At 48.5% G+C, this 24,398-nt stretch overlaps 1 protein-coding gene across 1 annotated transcript in view; it reads left to right on the forward strand.

Moving 5' to 3' along the window:
* Window positions 1–220: 220 nt before the first annotated feature.
* Window positions 221–24,398, forward strand: part of ADAMTS8 (ADAM metallopeptidase with thrombospondin type 1 motif 8) — a 28,673-nt gene continuing 4,495 nt past the window's right edge. Inside the window, exons 1-6 of the mRNA XM_077306414.1 lie at window positions 221–1,703; window positions 19,793–20,032; window positions 20,646–20,778; window positions 21,056–21,223; window positions 22,481–22,779; window positions 23,779–23,962. Of these exons, the coding sequence (XP_077162529.1) occupies window positions 1,038–1,703; window positions 19,793–20,032; window positions 20,646–20,778; window positions 21,056–21,223; window positions 22,481–22,779; window positions 23,779–23,962 (1,690 nt within the window). The 5' untranslated portion in view covers window positions 221–1,037. The remainder of the gene's footprint in view (window positions 1,704–19,792; window positions 20,033–20,645; window positions 20,779–21,055; window positions 21,224–22,480; window positions 22,780–23,778; window positions 23,963–24,398) is intronic.

Genomic DNA, 24,398 nt, shown 5'->3' on the forward strand with positions numbered 1-24,398 from the left:
TTGAAATTTGAATTTTTTGCTGTTGTTGCTGCTGCTGTTTGTATTAACATAGTTCTTGATCGCCTCCCAGGCTGATTAAAGGCATTGAAAGAGTTAACGCCAAGAGAATAAGAGGGGGGGGGAATGTTTGAGTTGACACTTAAACAAGAGAGGCGGGTCCTCCTTGCTTCGGATTGGCTTTAACTCCCATCCAAAATCTCCCCCCCCCCTTTTCATTTCTCCTCCTCCTGCTCTCTGGGTCCCAGGGGAGGGGAATGTGGAATAGTGAGAGAGATCAAAAATAAACCTCTTATGTCAAAGCAGGGGGAAGAAAGTATAAATACCGAGGTCTCTGCAGCCCTCTCTGGTGCTTCAAAGTCTTTGGAAGGAGTTACCCAGGGAGAGGGAGGGAGATTCCTAGGGAGAGACGCTCAGAGAAGAGAAGGGGAAGGAGAGAAAGAGAGAGAGAGAGAGAGAAAGACAGAGAGAAAGAGAGAGAGAGACAGATCACAGAATCTCCCCAGCTCTTTTTCCACTCAACGCTCTTTCTCCCAAGTAGAGAACTCGCCTTTTCTTTTATATATAGGCTGGTGCTGCTACAATTTCATATGATCCTGACATCTTCCCTTGGAAAAAGCGGAGATCGGGTACCAGAAGGGAGTCCACAGCCAGCTTCTAGGTAGAAGGATTTTTCCTCCAACTCTCTCTGCCCTGCGGGCTAAATTGGGCAACATAAAGCTTCTCTCTCTCTCTCTCTCTCTCTCTCTCTCTCTCTCTCTCTCTCTCTCTCTCTCTCTCTCTCTCTCTCTCTCTTATTCATCTTTGTCCTCCTCTCTGTCAAACCACATTTATCCTTTGCAGAGTAGTTGTATTTTTGTTGTTGTTTTCCCATTCCCCCTCCTGCAAAAGGCTGTGTTTTGCAAACTTCCAAAGTAGCTGGGTGTTTGCATCTTCCCCCCCCTGCCTATTTCTCTCTGTCTCTGTCTCTCTGTCTCTGTGTGTGTGTCTCTCTCTCTCTCTCAGCCAACACCTCTTGCTGTTGCCAACTCCTGGCATCGATGCCCCTTCCCGTTCATCAGCAGCCCTTCCCCGGCAGGCTGGCACCTGCTCTCGACCCGGTTCCCTGGCTGGTGTTCCTGATGCTCCTTCACCGTGCCAGGGCACTGCCTGTCCGAAGCGGTGACTTCCAGGAGGTGGTGCCAGTCTGGACGACCTCTCCCCTGGACGGAGAAGGGCACGTTTCCTTCTCTGTGGCTGCCTTTGGGAAGGAGTTTGCGCTGCAGCTGGTCCCGGATGCCAGCTTCTTAGCGCCTCGCCTGAAGATCCAACACGTGGGCAGGAGGCAGCCTGCTGGGACCCTCTCGGTGGAAGATGCGGGCACGGTCCGAAGGTGCTTTTACTCAGGGACTGTCGACTCGCAGCCGGACTCCCTGGTGGCCGTCAGCCTGTGCCAGGGCATCCACGGCTCCTTCTTGGTAGCCGGAGACAAGTACCTGATACAGCCCCTTGGGAACCACAGTGGAGAGCCTTTGCTGCAGGTTCACCGGCTCCAGAAGCAGGGATGGGGAAACGAGGGCTCCGAGGACGTGCCAGAAGGAAAGGCCCAGGGAGAACCCGACTCCACACGAAGCAGAAGGAAGCGATTCACATCAGAGGCTCGCTACGTGGAGACCCTGCTGGTAGCAGACGCGTCCATGGTGCAGTTCTATGGCGATGAGCTAAAGGTAAGGGGCTCTTTTGGTCCTTCCTTTGCCAAGGTTCAAAGCAGGTGCTTGCAGCTTCTTCAGAGACGTTGTCGGGGCTAGTTTATCTCTGTAGCACATGTAGCAAGTGCTACGGCCCCCACACTCCCAGGGGTCCCATGTTCTTCCCATGGATCTGGGGCTTGGTCTCTCACCTCCCTGCTTTTCCCTCCTGAAGGACACTCAGAGTGGCACCCCCCCCGCCGCCGCCTCTCCACCCCCAGTCCAGTTGCTCCCATCACTATTGTATTCTGCTACGGCCCCCGCAAATCTTTAAACAGGCTCTGGTGCTACAGGCCCTGCAAATCCTTAAATCACTCCTGGATGTGGGACACTTAGCAGGTTCTGGTGTCGCAGCAGCCCAAAGCAAGGAAGCTGGTATAGCATCGTAACCAGGGAGTGCGTAGAAAGGGGGAATTTAGGGGATGACACCTGGATGGTCTCCTTAGCGGAACAGTGGCAAGGAAGTCAAGACGGAGCAACACGTCTGTGTGGAAACGGCCTCAGTTGTCTTGGATAAGCCGCTGCCTCCCGTCTTCAGCTTCCTACCTGTAAAATGGGGACAAAAATAACCCCGTTCCGCATTGCAGGGTCATTGTGAGGATTGCTGAGGTCACGTGCGTGAGCATTGTAAGGTACTATATACATGTTATTATCAAGAAGAACGTGAGTAGCAACTAGGGAAAGACATGGGTACGGAGAAATCTTTGTGGGATCCTCTCCCTGACACTGTGTGTTGTTTAAGGGTGGGGGTATATGTCATCAGACGCAGGGCTGCCGCTGAAAGCAGCATCTCTGAGTCCAGTTCTCTGCCAAATCCTCCCCCCCCCCTGTAATGTATAGTAACACTTCACAATGTGGCATTATCATGTCACACATTCTCCATCTCTGCTTTCGTCATTGGCCAGGGATACCAGGATGTGAAGAAGCCCTGGGTGTTTCATGTCCCTACATGCTTAAGGGAAGGGTTTTGACACTGGGATGCCGGTTTTTGCAGGGGCCACAAGTCTCTCGCAATAGATACGAAACTCTGTAGCAGGTGGGAAGGGCAGCCCTCTCAATGACAGAAAAGATTTGCTAGTCCATCTGTAAAGATCAGTGCTTTGACTTCATCTCCCCCACCTCCTTTTCCCCCTCTTGTGGCTCCTACAACATCCTGTCGAATGAAAGCTGGTAGGTGAGCAGAATTCGGTCCTGTAAAATGACACGCTTGGCTTACTTGTTTTCCCTTTCTCTTTCTGGTGGAGACCGGGACAGCAGCTTTTCCTCTGAAACCAAGCCCATGATGCGGTCGCCATAAAACAAATACTCTTATATAAATGTAATCTTATCCACTTATCTCCTTCAAGCTTCTGCCTCTTAGATATACTCCGTGGTGTATTCCTGCATTGGAGAACCCTTGGAGGGGAGAAAGAACTTTGTTTGGCAGAACTGGGAGGGGGTAGCAGAATCCAGCAGACTTTATTTATTCATTATTACTATTATTTATCATACGGCATCCGTGCCATGTAGCCAAGAGACCCTAAGATTGTCCGGCTGCCGGGCAAGAGACATTCGGATGAGGTTTGCCATTGCCTGCCCCTGTATCATGACCCTGGCATGCCTTGGAGCAGGGGTAGTCAAACTGCGGCCCTCCAGATGTCCATGGACTACAATTCCCAGGAGCCCCCTGCCAGTGAATGCTGGCAGGGGGCTCCTGGGAATTGTAGTCCATGGGCATCTGGAGGGCCGCAGTTTGACTACCCCTGCCTTGGAGGTTGCCCTCCAAGCACTAGCCAGGGCCAGCCCCATATATGGTCCTGTCGACCTGCCCCCACCACCCAAAATGTCCAATGAGGGGCCTAGAGGGAGTAGAAAGGGGAGGGGTCCTGGGTAGGCATGTACATCTATGCTTCCCCACCGTATTCGGCCATTTCTGGGGTTTCTCGAAGCCTGAAGAATGTTTCAGGGGGTTCTTAAGGGTAAAAAAGTTGAGAAAGGCTGGATTAGAATGATGTCTCACCCCAGTCATAGAATCACAGAATCATAGAGTTGGAAGGGGCCATACAGGCCATCTAGTATCTCAGTGGGAGGAAAGAACCAGGAAATCTATACATTTCAGAAGTTATTTCTAGGACTACTTTCAAGCAGGGCTTCTAAACGGCCAAGTCAAAACCTTTCTAGCTGCAAAAGGGAAGGCTGCAATCCTTGGTTATATGTGCAAAGCAGACTTTTGCTTCTGCTGGAACTGCTGCTTTCTCATAGGAAAAATTTAAGAGCAATTCTATTAAGGGCATCATATTGAAAGGGAGAGGGGAACAGATGTGGACTGTTCATTCCAGTGGTTTCTGCTAAGCGCACGGGTGTTTGCGGTTCCTTGCTAATTGTCTGTCACTGTTTTTAGGCTGGGTATGATTTTGCCTGAACACTTCATACCAACACAAATAAGATGAGGTGGGGGGGGAATAATTTCCCTGCACATATGGAGTGAGTGGAATAACAGAAAAAGTACATTACTTTGTGGATCCATATATTTTATGGATATGGATTGAAACATCAACAGAATTGCTGATCTAGGAGACTCCTAGACTGAGGAATTCCAATAGTTGAAGGTGCAGAGTTGAAAAAATCACAGACACAATTCTTCAGTACACAAATCTATCAAATTCATTGTTACCAGCAATTAAACTGGAACGAGTAGCACCATAAATTGTCATCCCTTTTTCTAAACAATTTTACTCCCCTTAAAACATTCAGTCCTATCATCTTCCCAGACTATGCCTGGCAGAGATGGAATTTGCAGCTTAGAGGGATTCCCTTCTAGTTCACACAGCTACAGAACTGGTGCCTGGTGGATTTGCCCTAAGGTCACATGGCCTTCCTTCCAGTACAAGATGCTTTCGTTTGCAATCCTACCAGTGCTCTCCTGGGAATCAGCCTCATTGATTAACATGAAATTTCCTTCTGAGTAGACCTTCTAGGATTACTTCCATTATTGCTCTTCCTATTAAAAGCTGTTTTTAAGCTTTTCCTCATTCTCTAGACTTTACCCAATGAGGAAACATATTGCTGTGGAATACAAGACAAATTTTATCTGTCATTTCACTAGTGAATCATAAAGTATTTGGAATTGCCACCAACTGTGGGGGGGGGGGGGGCGGGGGGAGTCAAGTAAACCTAACTGCATTTGCATGTATTCATTCTGTTACCACCACGTCTTACATCTCTGCCTTGGCATCTTTCCATCTGTTGTATCCCCTGCTATTCAAGTTTAGATGGACAATCTCACTTTTTTGTTATTAAACTAGCCTGTAAAATGGTAGGGTCGTCTCCCCCCCCCCCCCCCAGTATGTCATCAAGAAAAAGAAGAGTTCCTCCTTATATGCTGATTTTCTCTACCCTAAGGAGTCTCAAAGCAGCTTACAGTCGCCTTCCCTTTCCTCTCCCCACAACAAACACCCTGTGAGGGAGGTGAGGCTGAGAGAGCCCTGATATTACTGAAGAAGAAGAAGGTTGGTTCTTATATGCCGCTTTTCTCTACCTGAAGGAGTCTTAAAGCGGCTTACATTCGCCTTCCCTTTCCTCTCCCCACAATAGACACCAAGTGAGGTGGGTGAGGCTGAGAGAGCCCTGATATTACTGCTTGGTCAGAACCGTTTTATCAGTGCTGTGGTGAGCCCAAGGTCACCCAATTAGTTGCATGTGGGGGAGCGGGGAATCAAACCCGGCTCGCCAGATTAGAAGTCCGCACTCCTAACCACTACACCAAGATGGCTACACCAAGAGTTGGACATCTTAGATTGGTTCCCTAGTTGCTGTTATGTACAGTCATTGTATATAATTTGATTTATAGGGATCGTCTTACATTCAGCGTCATTTTCCTACGGGGTAGGATGGAGCTGTAAGAGTGAACATTTGTGACAGGCAGCTCACTCAACTGAACTCTGGCTCAGCCTATAGGAGCCTTGTTAGAGCCAAAACTCTATCATAACATCCTTGTATCCAAATGGAATCTTGGAATCTTGTCTCTCGCCGTGTGATGTCTGCAGGTCAAAATACACATCACGAACACTGGAAAAGTACATTGCATTTCCACACACAAAAATGCTAGCATGAAAGATTTGAAAATTCCTTAATTTAAGTTTTGTTTTGTTTTTCCTTTCTTATTTTTTTATGCAGTCACTCTAGGGCAGCCTTTTTTGATTTTTTTTTTTTTTTACCATTGAGAAACCCCTTAAAAGTCCATAACTTTTATTTATTTCATTTGAATCTTATGAATGCTTATTGTATACAAGTGAAAATCTTGAGAGGAATTGCTTTTTGCCACTGATGAAAGTACAAGTGAAAATGACTGGTCAATCCGGACATCCTGGCAGAGAATGAGATAAAAGAAAAACAGAAAAAGGAACAGTGAAATGGTTTTCTTTCACTTAGGGCTGATCCTGCATTGAGCAGGGGGTTGGACTAGGTGACCTGTATGGCCCCTTCCAACTCTATGATTCTATGATTCTATGAGCAGGGGGTTGGACTAGATGGCCTGTATGGCCCCTTCCAACTCTATGATTCTATGATTCTATGAGGATTGCTACTTTGCTTTTTTTCCCGTTTTGATGTGAATTGCTTGACCTTGAAGCCTGGTGACCTTGGACTGGTCACAGTTCTCTCAGAGCTCTCTCAGCCTATCGAACTCAAACAGTACCTATTGTGTGGAAAGGAAGGAAAAGGTGTTTGTAGGCTGCTTTGGGGCTCCTTTGGGTAGTGAAAAGTGGAGTATAAAAAAACAGCATCTATTTTTTCCAATTGCCAAAGCCAAACGTCTGGGGGCAGGGGCGGGGTGGAGTGACATGTCCAAGCACATCTGTAATTGCCACTCCATTTCACAGGCTTCCAGGAAGGGATGCACGAGAGCCATAAATATGCTTGCACTTGTCGTACTCTCCCTCGATGGAAACCTGACCTCTAGCATAAACAAGGCTGTGTTTTAACTAACATTTCCTGGGGCAAGCATTGGCAACCATACCCTGCTGTAAATTAGGGAAGGAAACAAACCCCAAAACCACAGAATTCCAGTAGCCCACCCACAGCTGTACTGGTCCTGTTGGGTGAGATGGAGGGAAACTATGTCCATTCCTCTCGGGTCTGACGACACATGTCACAGAAACACTGAGTCAGAAGCAGCCATGTTTACACAGCCCTTTTCTCTCTCCCCTCGTGGTCACATTTTAATTACTAAACATGAAAAGGTCAGTTCGTGAGTTCTAACTTTGAGTGGAACAGAGGAAGGAGGCCCACACACAGAAAGAGATGGCCCAGGAGAAGGAAAGCTGCCTGTGGAAGAGTTGGCCTGGCTTTATTGCCTCAGTTCTCATAACCCAGGCTTTCTCAACCAGGGTTTCATGAAACCCTGAGGTTTCTTGATGGCCCTGGAAGCGTTTCCGAAATGGGTGGGAATTAATTAACATGTAATGTGTTTTTTTAATTAGATAAACATATGTACCATTTCTACGTTTTATGTAAACTGCCCTGAGCCTCAGGGGAGGGCGCTATATAAATACAAATAAATAAATAAAAATTGAGTGATACGATCATATATGGTCATGTTGACCCCCACACACCGAATGGCCAATGATGGGCCTGGAGGGGGTGGGAAGGGGAGGGGCCCCAGGTGGGCGTGTCCACAGCTCTGCTTCCCAACTATATTCTGCAGGATTACATCACTTCTGGGGTTTTCTCAAAGCCGGAAGAATGTTTTGGGGGGTTCCCAATGGTACATAAGTCAAGAAAAGCCGGCATAACCATTATTTGACGGGGAGGTATAACCTCAAGACAACTTTCCAGTCAATACTGTTTTTTAAAAGTTTGTGCAGGATGTGTCTGGTGCTGGTCTTGTCTTGATTGGCCGCTCAGAAGACCAGTTTGCCTCAGGAATATACGGAGTGAAAATGTCCAGGGTGGGAGACGTTCAGGGGAAGGAACTTAGCAGTCCCCACTCCAAAGCTGTCATGTCCTCCAGGGAAACTGTAGTCTACAGATTAGTTGCAATTCTGGGAGAACTCCAGCCCTCCCCTGGAGGTTTAAGGAGAGCGATAGCAAAAGGAAAGAAAAATACGGAACTCTAAGCCGCACTAATGCTAATGACACCATCTTTTAATTATTCCTTTTTCAGTTTCAAGATTCACACAGAAGACTTGCCAAAGGTGCTCTGGTTGAGCAATATTTTCTCATGAGATTCAGCAGCAGCAAGGACCTCGAATTCGTTGTGAACATCATGCTCCTTTTCAAACAGATGCAGGCAGCATTCAATAGTAATTAAAGCCCCAAAGCTGATCTTTCATCCTTTCATCCTTGTTCCCTGGGGACCCGGTTTACCTGTGGATCAGTCTACACATTACCTGGACATCCCCCAGGGTACCGGGATGAAAGGATGAAAGATCGCCTTTGAGGATTCAAACGCTATGCACGTTGCCAGCATCTGTTTGAAGAGGAACATGATGTTTACGACAAATTTAGTGGTCCTTGCCCCTGATGAAACTCATTAGAAAATGTTGCTCAACCGGTGCACGTTTTGGCAAGTCTTCTGTGTGCATTTTGAAACGGAAAAAGGGAAAGAAATAATTAAGGGATCTGTGTCATTAGCATTTGGTGGGGCTAAGAGTTCCGTATTTTTCTTCCCTTTTGCTATCGCTCTCCTTAAACCTCCAGGTGAGGCCTGGCGTTCTCCCAGAATTGCAACTGATCTTTTCACTGGAGAACGTGACAGCTTTGGGGCCCTGCTGAGTTCCCTCCCCAAATGCCACCCACCCCCAAATCTCCAGGCATTTCCCCACTTGGAGTAGGCACCCACAATCAGGAGGCGGGTTTTGATAAGTACCGTATATCCTGGTATTTTATGAATGGGAAAGGTCTATGCACTCAGGGAACGTGCTATATGAATAACAAAGGAATATGATGAAGTTACACTTCCAGAAACAATTACACTGCTTTGTGAAAATTCTCACATTTAAACAGTTGTGTGTGGGGGGGGGGGTACAACTTACAAAACTTGTGTTCACAAGTTTGTTGCAAATATAGTTCAGGGGATGGGAATCAGAGCTATAGTCAGATTTAGGGTTGGGAAATTCTTAGAGATTAGGGGGGTAGAGACTGGGAAGGAGAGGTTTGGGGAAGGGGCAACTTCAGTGGGGTGTATTGCCACTGTGTCTACTGTACAAAGCAGCCATCTTCTCCGGGAGAAGTCCATAGTCAGGAGATCTCCTGGCCCCACCTGGAGATTGGCAACCGTAAAACTTTAAAACATCAACATCTATCACACAGTATTGCCCAAATCCAAAACATTTTGACACATGGAGAAATGACAAGAAACCAGATATTCAAATGATTTAAACTCACCTTGGTGTCTTCTTCAGTGGTCTAATGTTTAAATGCATCCATGTCATGTCATGAATCGGAACTATAGGGCGGTAAACACTCTGAAATATTGAATACCTATGCTGCTGCTGCTCAATCTTATAGGTTCCCAGCTTGTGTAGACAGGTTGGCTTACTTTCTTCCCTCTTTTGTCATTTCATTGCATCTGTTTGGGCCATTTGACTTGAGGAGGCCCAGAATTAATATGCAGATTAAAGGCACATTTGCAATTAAAGTGGTTACAGTCTGCCTCCATCCCATCCCATCCCATCCCATCCCCCCCCCCATGGATGCAAGATTCTTCTCAGCTTCCTCCCCGAAGATCTATGTAATGTTAAACAGCTGCCACAAAACGCCTCTGGAGCAGCTGCTGGCAGAAGCAGCCGCTGATTATGAAGCGCTCTGGTATGAAAAACGCGCCACACAAGTGAGCATTGTTGTGCTGAAAGAGGGGGGGGGGGGACAGGACCCTGTGTGTAATTTCCAAGCACTGAAGAAAGCAGCAGGCGGGCCCTTGAAACTGTATTATCAGGTTGTCAAACAATCGCTCACATCTCGCCTTTAAAACAAACAGGTGACTTTGCTTCACATGCAAGGCAAAATATTTACTACGTCAGCATTTCCCAGAGTGGTTGTGGAACATTTCATTTCTGCGGCCCAAAATAAATGTACTGTTAAGTTGAGTAAGAACAGCCCGTGCTTTGAGAAAGCCCACCTCTCTGCATGAGTCACTGGCTTGGGCTAGACTCCTAATGGGAAGGAGACTGGGCCCGAACCATGATGCATACAGAGACACAACGGTCAGCAGCGTCTAAAGGTGGCTAGGGCTGGAGTCCTAAGAACACTCTCCTGGGCCCGTTCTGCAACATGTAAGATAAAGCACTTTCAATGCACTTTAGAAGTAGATTTTCCTGTTCCGCACAGGAATATCCAGCTGCAAAAGCACATTGAAAGTGCATTATCCAAGGTGTGCAGAATGGGCCCTCGAAGTCAGCTATATTGAATACAGTAGGCCTTAATTTGGAGCAGACGTGCTCAGGACTGCATCCTCCTTCCGCTCTGTATGCTCTAGCTCAGGTGTGGCCAAACTGTGCTCTCCATATGTTCACAGACTATAGTTACCATTAGCCCCTGCCAACTGGCCATGCTGACAGGGACTCATGGTAATTGTAGCCCATGGACATCTGGAGAACCACAGTTGATGTCGAGATGGGGCTGGCTTACCTCCCCACAGCACAGGAACATTGGAAGGAGACAATTGATCAGGAAGAGATGCGGCAGGCAACCTCTTCTGTGCATGGCTACTTTGAGCTAACCAGAGACTTTAACTGATTTATTGCTTGCAGCACACTACAGCTTCCTATTTAGGGATTCCATGTTTCAAACAAGATGGATTTACACTGGAGCATTCTACCTGCTTCAGACATCTGTGTTTCAATGTCTAAACTAGGCTTTCCATCCTTCTCCTCTCCTCCAGTTTGTCCTCACAACAACCGTGTGAGGTAGGCTCACGCAGAGAGGGTATGCTGGTGCAAAGTCACCCCACGACCTTTCCTGGCACCAGCAGAGATCCAAACCTGGGTCTCCCAGATCTCAGTCCAGCACAGCAACCAACCCCTGCACCACACTGGCTCTACCCAGGCAGCTGTTTTCCCATCCCACCGAGGACCATTTTGAACCCTTGTAGCAGAACGATCCCACCCCTCCCTAATCTCTTCAGCATAACACTCCCCTTGACTTTGAGCTGAAGGGAGGCCATCTGTACCAGATGGAGAAGAGCCGGGCAATTTGCGGTTGCAGGAAGCTTGGGCGCTGGCACTCAATATGAGAAGACGAGAGCTGTGGTATGTTTCCCTACTGCCATCTGCAAAATGTCGGAGGCTATCGGCGGGCAGAATTCCGATCAGGAAAGAGACGTCAAGCGCCAGAGTGGGAGTCTTGGGCCTTTCCAGCTGTCTCATGCCCAAGCGCTGCCTGCAGGGTCCTGGGGCGGCCACCTGGATTGGTGTTAGGAGATTCCTGGCTCACGCGTCGAGCTGTTGAAGGAGGTGCTAAATTTGAGGGGGGAGCCAAGACATCTGCAGATTTTGGGAGATGGTCTGGTAAACAGGGCCGGTTGGCTGCTTGGCGACCTTGCCCCAGGGCAGTGATTCCAAGCATGCACAAGCAGAGTAGTAATACAGAGGCATCTCTCCTGATCCTTACAAAGGTGCAGTGGTCGGTTTTGCATGGCCAGTCGTGGTCCAGCTGTCTTTCAGGCACAATCATGACTGGCAAGGGCACACCATTTGGTTCTGAGCCTTGTAGCATCAGTTTGTCTGCAGACACCAGCATTTTGGGGAAGAAGGAGGAGGTGGAGGAGTTGGTTTTTATACTCTGCTTTTCACTGCCCGAAGGAGTCTCAAAACAGCTTACAATCTCCTACCCTCCCTCTCCCCACAACAGACACCCAATGAGGTAGGTGAGGCAGAGAGAGCTTCTGACCGGTCTCCTCCGAACGGCATTCTCATGGCTGAGGCTTGCCCAAGGTCACCCTACTGGCTGCGTGTGGAGGAGCGGGCTCACCGGACTAGACGCTGCTGCTCTTAACTATTACATCCCGCCGTCCCTAAGATGGCCCTGGCGTACTAGGAGGACAACAAGATTTGTAGCTGGTTCAGAGAAAAGTGCAAGATGCCAGATCGGCAACAAAAATGAAATGTAACCTTTCCAGTGTATTTGTGTGTGTGTGTTTTTAAAACTCGAATGCAACTCTCCCCCTTTTCTGGCCTGCACACAGCAGTTTTGTTAGCAGCACAGCTCCAATGCTGAATTTTTGCCTGATTTTGATTTGCTGCAACTGAGTCCAGCTGGATTTCCTGACAGGAAGGCTGTGTGTTTATGGCGTCACTCACCTCAGCTAGAGCCATTAATTCTGTTTCAAATAAGGGTGCAATTAGTCTTGTTCTGTGCCTCGGCTAGCCCATGTGGCCCACCTGGGCGCGTGGTAGCCCTCCAGAGCTTCTGCCAAGGCGCATGCAGACAGACGGATGTATAAATAGGGAGTTGGGGAAGTTTCAGAAATGAGCTTTGTTTTTCCCTCCCTTTGTTTCCTGAATGACATTCATTCTTGCCTCCATCTTCCATATGCTTGTGTGCGTGTGTGTGTTTTGTGTGTGTGGAGTCCTGTCAATTCACAGCTGCCTTCAGGTTGCCCTGTAGGGCAGAGGGAGTCAACCTGTGGTCCTCCAGAGGTCCATGGACTACAATTCCCATGAGCCCTTGCCAGCAAACGCTTTCAAGGCAAGGGACGTTCAGAAGTAGTTTGCCATGGCCTGCCTCAGCAAATACTAAGCAGCGCCAACCCTGCTTAGCTTTCAACATGTGACACAATGAGGCTAGGCTGGGCCATCTAGATCTGAGCTTACTATATGAATGAATCCTTTGCATTTTTATTATTCATTTTCCCAACCACCTTGTTGCAGGTGACTCTGATCAAAGGTTTATTCAGCACTTTGATTTTTGTAAATCCATTTTGCAAAATTGCTCTTGGGTTTGGGAGCGGGGGACGCTTTGTGTTTCATATCCATTTGCCTCTGGATACCAGGCCAAGTCACCATGATTTCAGCATGATTTTGAGCATGGTATGTGTGTGTGTGGGGGGGAGGGGGTCAACACGTTCAAATTTCTGGGTCTAGTTTAGATTTTTTTTTTGTAGCGTCATCTGCTATCTGCTGCTGTTTTCCAATCTGCTATTTCATTTTTAGGTTCCTGGTATTTGTTGTGCTACTGCTGAGGCCCCCCAATGTGGGGTTGACCAGCCAATGCAGTGGACAGGTAGCTTCTGCTGAAAGCCATCAGAACCAGACCAACGGGGCCTTATCAGGATGTGGTCCTGGTGGATATTCTTGTTGTGTCTGTGGACCGGAGACAGTCAAACTGTGGCCCTCCAGATGCCCATGGACTACAATTCCCATGAGCCCCTGCCAGCGAATGCGGAATTGGGAATTGTAGTCCATCGACATCTGGAGGGCCACAGTTTGACTACCCCTGCCTGAAGCTCTATATTTGGAGCAATGACTGGATTCGCCGGTTCCCGTGTTCTAACAAATCAGCAAACAGGCTTATGAACCTATCACAGGCCTCCGTTAAAGACCAAGTGCGTATCTTGACGGGAGCCTCAGGCATGTATATAAGTTCCCCATTTATGCTGTGTTCCGTGTTTGGGTTGTTTTGGAGCTTAAGTGTCCGTGTCTTTACCGAACCCGCCGATTTAATAGTTCTCCTGCCTGTTCGGAGCCGTGTCCGAAACACAGAGATTCATGTCCAGGCATGAGGAAAACAAAACAGTGGCAGAATGGATTGGTTATAATAACTGAAGTAAGGATTACTGTAAAGATTATGAGGAGGAGTGTTTTGGAGATGTTGGAGAGAGTCTTTTCTTCCCCTGCTTGTCTATTTAAGATGTGAGCAAATTAGATTTAAAGCAAATTACAGTATTTGCTGGCGTATAAGACTACTTTTCCCCCCTGAAAAACATGCCTCCAAGTGGGGGGGGGGGTCGTCCTATACGCCGGGTGCACTTCAGTTGGGATAGACATAGCTGCCCATAGTGGCCCATAGTACTGTAATGTAATATAACAAACTCTACATTTTGAGTGGAAATGTTGGGGAGTCGTCTTATACGCCCAGTCGTCTTATACGCCAGCAAATACAGTAGATTTTTAAACCCCTTTTCTTTTCCATGCCCCGCTTACATTTCTATAATACTCTTATTTCTCTTTTTATTTATATATATTTATTTATATGTTTTAAAAAAAACCTTGCAGATGAATGCCAAACATCTGCACCACCAGTGAACTAAAAATAAAAGGCTCATTAGCAGAGAATATTTCTGCCTTTGGTCATCAGCAAGCTCGGGACGCAGTTCACAGACATGCCGAGGGAGTGAAGGCCATTGGCTTGTACAGAAAGGGAAATTGGGGGTCCAAGAGGATGCCAAGGAGGCGAGAGCCGTCCTGTGAGTCATGGTTACTCCAGAAAAATACACACTGCAGCCTATGAATCAGGTGGAACTGAGTCACTGAGAATCTCCGTATTGTTGTTGCAAGCCATTGTTGGTTCGCTGGAAGGAAATTCAAGTACACAAAACTGATTTTAGGTGGGTGGCCATGTTTGGTCTGCCATAGAATCATTGAGTCAGGCAGCTTTCGGGAGTCAAAGCTCCCTTTGTCAGGGACAAGGTACATGGGACTAGTCTCCTGCCTTAAGTTTGTCGGGAGGTGGGCAGTCTCAAGGAAGCGGCCAGCCCTCTGCCTCCTCAGGCATATGTAAAACGGGCTTAAGATGAGCTGTGAGCACATGGCAAATGGGCAGGATCACCAGTGTGGTGTAGTAATGATGCAAACCAGTGTGGAAGAACAGCAAGGGTGTTGGATGAGGGCTGGGGGGTGGGGGGTGGGTTTGAACCCACCGTCATCCATGAAGATCCTTGGATTTCCTTGTGTTGATCAATCTCCTAGCTGAATCTCCCTCACAAGCATGTGGCAGGACTGCCAGCCCCTTGTCCCGACCCCCACCAGTTGCCACCTCGCTATCACTGTTGATCAGCCAGTCAGAAGGGTAGGGGGGATGGCACAAAGAATGGGGAGATAACAGTGTGATGATGTCACTTCCTGTGCATTAAATAACAGCATCAAAGACACTCTGGTTTTTGAGGAAAGCTCTGTGGTTTTACCACAGAGTTTTGCTCAAATGTTGTTGTTGTTGTTGTTAGGTGCGAAGTCGTGTCCGACCCATCGTGACCCCATGGACAATGATCCTCCAGGCCTCCCTGTCCTCTACCATTCCCCATTTAAGTTTGCACCGACTGCTTCAGTGACTCCATCCAGCCACCTCATTCTCTGTCGTCCCCTTCTTCTTTTGCCCTCGATCGCTCCCAGCATTAGGCTCTTCTCCAGGGAGTCCTTCCTTCTCATGAGGTTGCCAAAATATTGCTCAAATGTTAGAGTCACCCTAACATTGCTGGCAACGCTGTCAGTGCATGCTAGAAGTAATGTCACCATGTCATTGGCGATGTCACCAAATCTCTGGCCTGGGCCTCCCTTGCCACCAGTAAGCCTCCCCCCCCCCCCCACTCCTTGCCTGACCCTACTGGCTGCTAGGGGAGACCTGCTGGTAACCCTAATTCATTGCAAGGATAAAATGGAGGAGGAGAGAGCTATGTATACCACCCTGAGCTCCTTGGGTGGGGGAGGTGAGTGGAAATAAAAATGAGAAGCATAAACTTATCTGGGTCCCCCAACTGTTACCTTGTATGGCTTTGCCGGCCCCGTCCCAAGACCAGCCACCTCGTGTGAGATGACATGGCTGAGCAATCTCCTGAGCCCCCAGGATTCCAGCACAGTGAAACGTCGTCCGCGATGCTGGCCAAATGAGCAACCTGACCCAGTTGGCTGTTTTTCCTCCCAGCACAGCAAGGTTCTTATTGTGGGGTCAGCTCAACCTCCTGTCTTGTCTTCTGAAAGAGACGGTGATGGGAAAGGGGGGGGGGGGTTAAATAGACACCAGATGGTGTTAACCAGTGAAAGTGTCCTCTGATTTTCTACAGAGTAGCCGCTTGCACCATTTGGTTTATGTCTTTGCTGCCCCCTGTTTAATTTATTGCGTGGATAGCAGGAACCCCTCACAATAAGGGAAACATCCAGATGTTGTGCCCAGAGTCTAGGGGTGAACGTGGGTGAAGTGTAGCACGGCGCTTCAAGGTTGGCAATTGCAGCAGGACTTGATAGCTGGTTTGGCTGTTTTGCCCGTGGGTTGGTATCCCCCACCAGGTGTGCCCTTGGCCGTTCTGCCAAGAGGCGGGACACTTCCCTTTCAGCTCCCAGTCAGCTCAACAGGTCTAAAAAGATAGAAAGGATTTATTAGCAGGGTACTTTGGTAGATTGACTCTGGGAGGGAGAACTCCATGGAGGAGGAGAAGGAGAAAGAGGAGGAGGAGGAGGAGGAAGAGGAAGAGGAAGAGAGGAAGAGGAAGAGGAAGAGGAAGAGGAAGAGGAAGAGGAAGAGGAGGAGGAGGAGGTTTTTATACTCCGATTTTCACTGTCCAAAGGAGTCTCAAAGTGGCTTACAATCACATTACCTTCCTTGCCCCACAACAGACACCCTGTGAGGGAGGGGAGGCTGACAGAGCTCTAACCTTCTTGCTCGGTTAGAACAGCACTATCAGGTCTGTGACAAGCCCAAGGTCACCCAGCTGGCTGCATATGGAGGATCAGAGAATCAAACCCAGTTTGCCAGATTAGAAGCCACCACTCTGGACCATGACATCACGCTAGATCCACATTGGTAGGAGGTTGACGAAGCAAGGCACACCCAGGGCAGGAGAGTTCTCCAAGGTTTGCCCGTAGTTTCATATAAGACCAGAGCAGGGAGGTTGGGGCCATGCATAGGTGCCTGGCAAAGGGGGTTGTGTGTGTTCTCACCTACTCCCGTCCTGCCGGCTGCTTCCCCTCTGCCTTTACCCTTGTGACTCATTTGGTAGCAGTGGCTACAGTCCCTCCCAGAGCAAGGCAAAGAGCATAACAGGGCTTGGCCCAGATCCTGCTCTTTTGGTGGAAGTGAGGCCAGACTCGGGTCTTCCGCCTGGCCCCGTGTGACTTCATTCGACTTTGATGACAACGTCACGGAGGCAAAAGGCAGCAGAGGGCAGCGTGCCCGGGGAAGCGAAGTGGCCGTTTCTCCAGAGCTTGTCGTTGTGTAACTTGCATTTTTGTCTCATAACATGATTCCATGAGCCGGTGCCAAACGGAGCGGGAATTTTCACTCGCTGATAAGATGTTAACATCAGCCCTTGAGCGTTGCTGGAAAGTCTGACGCATGAGGTCATCTCCATTCTGTCTCCTTAATCCAAGCAGAAGGTGCGGTGGGGTAAACACTGGCGAGCGTGCGTAAATGGGCTAAAGGAACACGTCCCATTCACAAATATGCCATCGGGGTGTATCCCCCGTGTGTTACCCTGAATGCAACATGCTGTCGCAGTGCGGGTTGCTGCATCTCTTTAAATCAGGGGTAGTCAACCTGTGGTCCTCCAGATGTTCATGGACTACAATTCCCATGAGCCCCTGCCAGCAGGGGCTCATGGGAATTGTAGTCCATGAACATCTGGAGGACCACAGGTTGACTACCCCTGCTTTAAAGGACTGGTGTCGATCCATAAGAGGGTTCCCTTCCCCCTTTCCACAAACCAGGGCTTAAATAAGATCTTGCTTCAGGCCTTTTGAATGCAGAATGGAACATTTACTTGGGCAAAGAGGCTCATTCCCATTACAAATACTCTCTCCTTTATTCCCTCATGCTCAGCAGAAGTTCCATTTTCTGTTCCCTGATGTTACTGGGCTTTTTTCTGGTATCCACACCACTGATTGCTAATTCGCTTTTTCTTCCCCAGACTCTCCCAATATTCCCCAACCCAGACCTGGCATCTCTACTATAATATTTTTTTTTAAAAGGGGCAGGGTTTGAGGGGGTGTTTTAAAAATTAATTTGCATGCCAGCTTGGAACCATTCCAGCCCTGGATGCCACTTGCAGCCAGACAAATAGATGGTCCCACCAGGAAGGCCGACATCAGCCACTCATTGTGGCCTCCGATATTTCATTCGAACTCCAGCACACTTTCGAGCACCCCTGAAGGTACCGGAGCGCCCGGACAGTTCATCTAAGAAAGGCTCATGAGCAAACATCGTCTCCCCATCCCCTTTCCTATCATCAGCAGCCCTCCCTTGACAGAACTGTGGTGTATTCACCGGTCTCCTTTAAATAATAATCATCAATAAGCTTTATTTTTATAGCCTGCCCTTCCCGGTTGGCTCAGGTCGGGTGACAACAAAACAAAACGTGCAATACTATAATGTCACAATTAGAAACAGTTTTGTATACGTTTAAATAAGTTGTTTTAAAAACCGCCTCTTTTTTTAAAAAAACAGGCCGGGGGTGTTTAAGTTATATCAGGAAAGCCAGTAGATTATAAGTGGGTGTTCAGGATAGCAGTTCCTCGATGTTAAATTCTTGGTCTCAACCACAGACCTGGTGAAACAGCTGTTCCTTACAGAACTGTTGAAGGGCCCCGAAGGGCCCCTGATCTCACCAGGGAGAGCTCTCTTTGCTTTCCCTTTCTCTCTTCCGTTTGCGAAGTGGTTCCTCTGTACAATACTTGGAAGTAAGAATACATAGGGGTCTCCATGGGGTTGTTTTGGCACTTTGGAGAACGCTGGCAGGGGCTCATGGGAATTGTAGTCCATGGACACCTGGAGGGCCGCAGTTTGACTACCCCTGGGTTAGGGACACCAGCTCCCGGTGGGACCTGGGGATCCTCCAGTTTTACAGCTCTTCTCCAGACTACAGAGATCAGCTTCTCTGGAGAAAAGGGATGCTTTAGCAAGGGAACCCTATGTCCTTGTATCTGCATTGAGGTCCCTGTCTTCACTAAACTCAATCCCCAAATCTCCAGGACTTTCCCAGCCTGGATCTCGCAACCCTACACTCCCCATCTCCTGCTAGTAGCTGGGGGACCAGGCGATCCTAGAGGGGGAAATCAGGGAAAAAAGCAGAAATACAGTCCTAAAATGTGAATTTGAACAGGTGGGAGATTGATGAAGAAAGACCAAAGAAACTATGTCAGTGTGAACCAATCACACCAATAGCGTGACCACGGCCACGATGCTGATGAAAACACAAAAGATGGCTGCAGTCTGGGAAATGCCCTGCGTAGCCCAGGCTAGCCTGATCTCCCCAGATCTCTGAAGCTAAGCAGGGTTGGCTTGGGTTAGTGCTTGGGTGGGAGACCACCAAGGAAGCCCAGACTCACAACACAGAGGTAGGCAATGGCAAGCTCTCTTGCCTTGCGGGAGTGCCAAACTGTGGCTCTCCAGATGTCCACGGACCACAATTATGAAGCGCCCCCGCCGTCTTGCGGAATTTGGACAGCTCCATCAGGGTCTGAGTTTCCACTGGCAAGTCATTCCACCACTTTGGCCAGGGGCAAAGAGGCCCTGGCTGTGGTGAAGGCCAGGTGGACATCTGTAGGGCCAGGGATTACCAACAAATTGGGATTTGCAGAGTTTATTGCTCACTGGGGAACATACTGGGAGATGCAGTCCCTCCGGTAGGCGTAGGACTTTAAAGGTCAATACCAAGGCTTCGAATCTGATCTGGAATGCCAAAACACTGAGCCACGAGCTCTCCTTTCAGCTTGAACCCCTAGCCAACTGGCCCTCCTGGCATCTCCTCTGATTGGCCCTGGCATCCGCTGCTAGTGGTGTTCTTTTTCGACTCTGGCACTTTAGGGCGGGTGTGATTATATGTGAGCCTTTGAATGCACTGGGACTTTAAATTGCTCGTTGGCTGCAGTGTAGACTAAACCTTATAAAAATAGCTTGGAACCAGAAATAACTTATTAAAAAGATCTAACTGGCTGTCCCACAGCTGAGACCTAACATTGTCAAAACAGATTGCTCATTGTACTCGACGGGGACGCAAAGGGTTTTCTTTTTTTAAGTTATTTCTCTCTCTTTCTTGCAATGTGGATCCAATAACGCTGCATTCTCCCAAGGCCCATCTTGAGACGGGGATGGTTTGTAATGAATGGCAGAAGATCTGGGCCGGAAGCCTTGCCTCCCTTCACCCCTTGCCTCTCCTTGTTCTTCAGAATCACATCCTCACCCTGATGTCAGTGGCTGCTCAGATCTACAAACACCCCAGTCTTAAGAACTCCATCAATTTGGTCGTGGTGAAGGTGCTGGTAGTGGAAGACAAGAAGGCCGGACCGGAGGTGTCCGACAACGGAGGCCTCATGCTGCGGAACTTTTGCAACTGGCAACAGCATTTCAACCCTGCGAGTGACCGTCACCCGGAACATTACGACACGGCCATTCTACTGACCAGACAGGTGAGGCCCCGCTAGGCTCCTTCAAAGCCATCCTGAGGGCTGAACTGGAGAAGAAACAAAAACATATTAATAGCCTAGTGCAGGAGTGGTCAACTGTGGCTCTCCGGATGTCCATGGACTCGGATTACCATGAGCCCCTGCCTGCAAGTTCACAGGGGCTCATGGTAATTGTAGTCCATGGACATCTGGAGCACCACAGTTAGGCCATCCCTGGTCTAGTTTAATTATTGCCAGCTTGGAGTCTTGTTCTTCAATGCATCAGGTATCATATGGTCACCTGGAGGTGAATCTAATTTTCTGCCAGTGACCTGGCTAATGGCTATTTGTAAGTCCAAAAGATTACAAAAGATTCTGTTTTCTCATTGATGTGTGTGAGCTATCGGGTACACACCCCATATATGTCAATCAAAGACAGACTAAGCCGTTTTGGCACCCGAAGCATCACGTTCTGATAGGATGAGACAATACCAGTGTGCTGCCATTTTGAATGATACCTTAAATCCACTGCCTGGGATGGGCCAGTCCTGATTACGACCAACCCTCATTTCCTTTGCAAATGAATTCTGACTCTCCTTGCAGCTTCCTTGACATTCAGTGCTGTCCCCCTTTACAGGACTTCTGTGGACACCAGAGCTGCAGTACCCTTGGAGTGGCTGAGACGGGCACCATGTGTGATCGAAACAAAAGCTGCTCTGTGATTGAAGATGAGGGCCTCCAGGCTGCCTACACCTTAGCCCACGAACTAGGTGACTCCCGTTCCCCCATAGGTACCGGTTCCCTGTGCTGGAATCCTGATCCGGAACTCCTGGGCTGTCAGTTCTAAGTAGCACAAGTTTTCACGGCAACAAGACCAGCCGCAAGGACTAACATTTTGTCATGTCCGGGGGACATATTGGTGGAGGTGAACTTTCAGATATGCACTATGTCTGGAGAGATATTGAAAAGAGTAGTGAGTCCCTCCTTGGAGAGAATGTGGATTCAGACCAGCTTCTGCTAACCTCCAGTTTCTCTCTTCTGTTCCAGGTCACGTTCTCAGCATGCCCCACGACGACTCTAAGACCTGCGAGAGGCTTTTTGGCAACTTGGGAAAACATCACATGATGGCCCCTCTCTTTATCCATTTAAACAAGACCTTGCCTTGGTCCCCTTGCAGTGCCATGTACATCACGGAATTCCTGGACGGAGGGCACGGTAGGCGTGGTCTGGCTGTCCTTTCAAAATCCCCGAGATAAATAAAATAAATACATCTCTGCCGGGTAGTCCCAGAGCTGCCTGTTGCCCACAGTCAATCTAGACATGACGATGCGGGTATCCTTCCGTTCCCGTGTCTTTCCTAACAAGTGTTTTACGTTTTGCGTGTATTACATGTGTGTCTCAACTCTTCTTTTCAACTCTTCTAAAAAGTTGTTTATGTTTGGGAGGGGAATTGTTTTAATGGCTTTATGATATAACTAGTTTCAAAGCCCGTCCCTAAGGATGGTCTTTGAAGGGCCCTCCCGCCGGCCCCCACAGCCGGCTGCCCTCTCCAGGGAGCCATCCCCACCCGCCCCCCTCCCCGAAGACGCCCGGCTTTTACATTACCCAGTCCTTTGAACTAGAGATCTTAAGGACCAAACCTGCAAGATTATTGTTATTGTTCTTATTACTCCTACTCCTACTCCACCTTGTAGTAGTAGTAGTAGTAGTAGCAGCAGCAGCAGCAGCAGCAGCAGTCCGCCCTTCCCCAAAGGCACAGGACAGATTACGTCACTTTAAAAACATATAATGTAAATATTCAAATAACTATTTTGAAAAGTTTAAATCCTAAAAAATTAAACTGATATATTTAACTTCTATGCTGCCCCTCCCTATATGGGCTCTGGGTGGTTCAAAACAATAAAACCATCTACACATTAAAATGCAATACGATGATAAAATACAGCACTAGAACAGTTTTAAAACCCCATTTCTGGCCCCCCTCACCCTCCTAATACCTTCCACCCGCTGCCCCAGAATAGAGATGACATCATCAATTGGTGGGGGAGCCAAGGAAGAGAAGATTTATGCAAAACAGAATCTCTGCCCCCTTCCAGGCCATCACTCAGTGCATTCCACATATGAATGGCTTGGATATGTGCACGTTTCTCCCATAAACATCTGAGCCAGTGAGGGCTCAGGCATGCTGAATGCTCATTCTGTGCCAATGTAAGATGGAGTTTGTGCTCTGTACAGTTGCACTAAAAGGTCTGAAGCTGCCCTGTGCAAATGCCACCTGGCCTTTCTCGTTGTCTGCCCTGCTGTTTGCATTTGGGTTACAATTTCCACAAGACTCAGAGTCTCCTCTTTTTGTTCTGCCCGTCTCTGGGGAAAGCTCCATGCGCACGAGCCGTGCTAGGTAAAAGAGAACAAAACCCTCATCCCGCTCATGAGCCTTTCCTGTACCCTTCTCGTTTTGTCCTCCCTCTCCAGGTGACTGTCTGCTCGACGAACCTGCCAAGCCCATTGGCCTCCCCACGGACCTTCCTGGCCAGGTGCCCTTGTACGACCTGGATCATCAGTGCCAGCAGATCTTTGGCAAGGAGTTCCGACACTGCCCAAATACCACCCACGAGGACATCTGCTCTCAGCTCTGGTGCAAGCTGGAGGCTGGAGAGCGCTTGTGTCACACCAAGAATGGCAGCTTGCCCTGGGCAGATGGGACACCATGCGGAGCGGCCAAGATGTGCTTGGATGGTCGCTGTGTGGCAGAAGACACAGTGACCCACCAGGTAACTTCACTGGGAGAAGCAGACATCCTTTCTCAGACTGAGGAGCATAAGAACATAAGAAGAGCCCTGCTGGATCTGACCAATTGCCTTCCTGAACCATTTTTTTATAATGTAGTTTTTTATAATGTAGTCACACTGCAATCCACTGGTGAAAAAGAGCCTCTTGTGGCACAGAGTGGTAAAACAGCCAACATGCTGTCTGAAACTCTGAACATGAGGCTGGGAGTTTGATCCCAACAGCCGGCTCAAGGTCGACTCAGCCTTCCATCCTTCCGAGGTCGGTAAAATGAATACCCAGCTTGCTGGGGGGTAAACGGTAATGACTGGGGAAGGCACTGGCAAACCACCCCGTATTGAGTCTGCCATGAAAACGCTAGAGGGCGTCACCCCAAGGGTCAGATATGACTCGGTGCTTGCACAGGGGATACCTTTACCTTTACCTTTATTGTTGACAGTTTCTTAACTGTGCTGAGATGGATTCCGGCTTTGAAACTGGCATAAGAGCCAGCCAATCACAGTGGGTGTAGCCCTGCTCTGTGGAGGGATGGAACCAGCTTTGTGAATTGTCCAATCAGAGCTATGCAAATAAGAACATAAAAAGAGCCATAATGAATCAGGCCAATGGCCCATCCAATCTAATGCTTTGTGTTATTCAGTGGGCAAAACCCAGGTGCCATTGCAAGGGTGGCGAGTGGGACTACTACTCTAGAAGCCCTCTCTCTATTGTCCCCCATGCACCAAGAATACAAAGCATCATTGCCCCAAACAAAGGAACACAAAAGAAGCCATGTTAGATCAGGCCAGTGGCACACTCAGTCCAACACTTGGCCATAACCCAAGTGCTTCTCCTCCATCAAAGAATACAAGGGCTCTCCCCTGTGTGCCGTCCTGGGAAGAAGCTGGTACCTGTGTCATAATATCCACAGCAGACTTGCTAAGTTATATACCTCTGTATGCATATTTAGTGGAGTTTGGTGACCAAGGATTTGTGTCTTGCAGCCTGCCGTGGATGGAAACTGGGGTTCCTGGAGCCCGTGGGGGCCATGTTCCAGAACGTGTGATGGAGGAGTCCATTTCTCCTACAGAGATTGTGACAACCCCATGCCTAGAAACAGAGGAAAGTACTGCGAGGGTCAAAGGATCAAGTATCAGTCATGCCACACTGAAGAATGTCCGCCTAATGGTAATCAACTATTTGAATGTTTGCTTCCTATTAGCTAGAAGGGCTAGAACTTCCTCACAAAAAAGCTTCAGGTCTGGTGGAAGTGACTGAAAGAAAAAGCCAAACATCTGGCTGTCAGACGTCTGTTCTTGCATTGCAAGGGCATATTGACTCCACAAACACATGTGAGTTTCATGCCAATGTAACTCATCATTCTCCCCCACCTAAAGAATCTTGGGAATTGTAGTTTGATGAGGATGGTAAGAATTTTGCGTTGGAGATAGTTAAGCACTCTGTACCTCTACAGTCCTAAGGGATTGCTTACTCCTATATGCGACTGCCCAGCTTCTTAGGTCATTTGCCAAGGTCCTTCTCTGTGGGCCCCACCTTTGGAAGGGAGGTGAACAGTTGTCAGAAGCAGGGCCTTTTCTGTACTGGCCCCTTTCTTATCGAGCAC

Source organism: Paroedura picta, chromosome 12 (genome assembly GCF_049243985.1).
Source record: "Paroedura picta isolate Pp20150507F chromosome 12, Ppicta_v3.0, whole genome shotgun sequence".
Taxonomy (NCBI): domain Eukaryota; kingdom Metazoa; phylum Chordata; class Lepidosauria; order Squamata; family Gekkonidae; genus Paroedura; species Paroedura picta.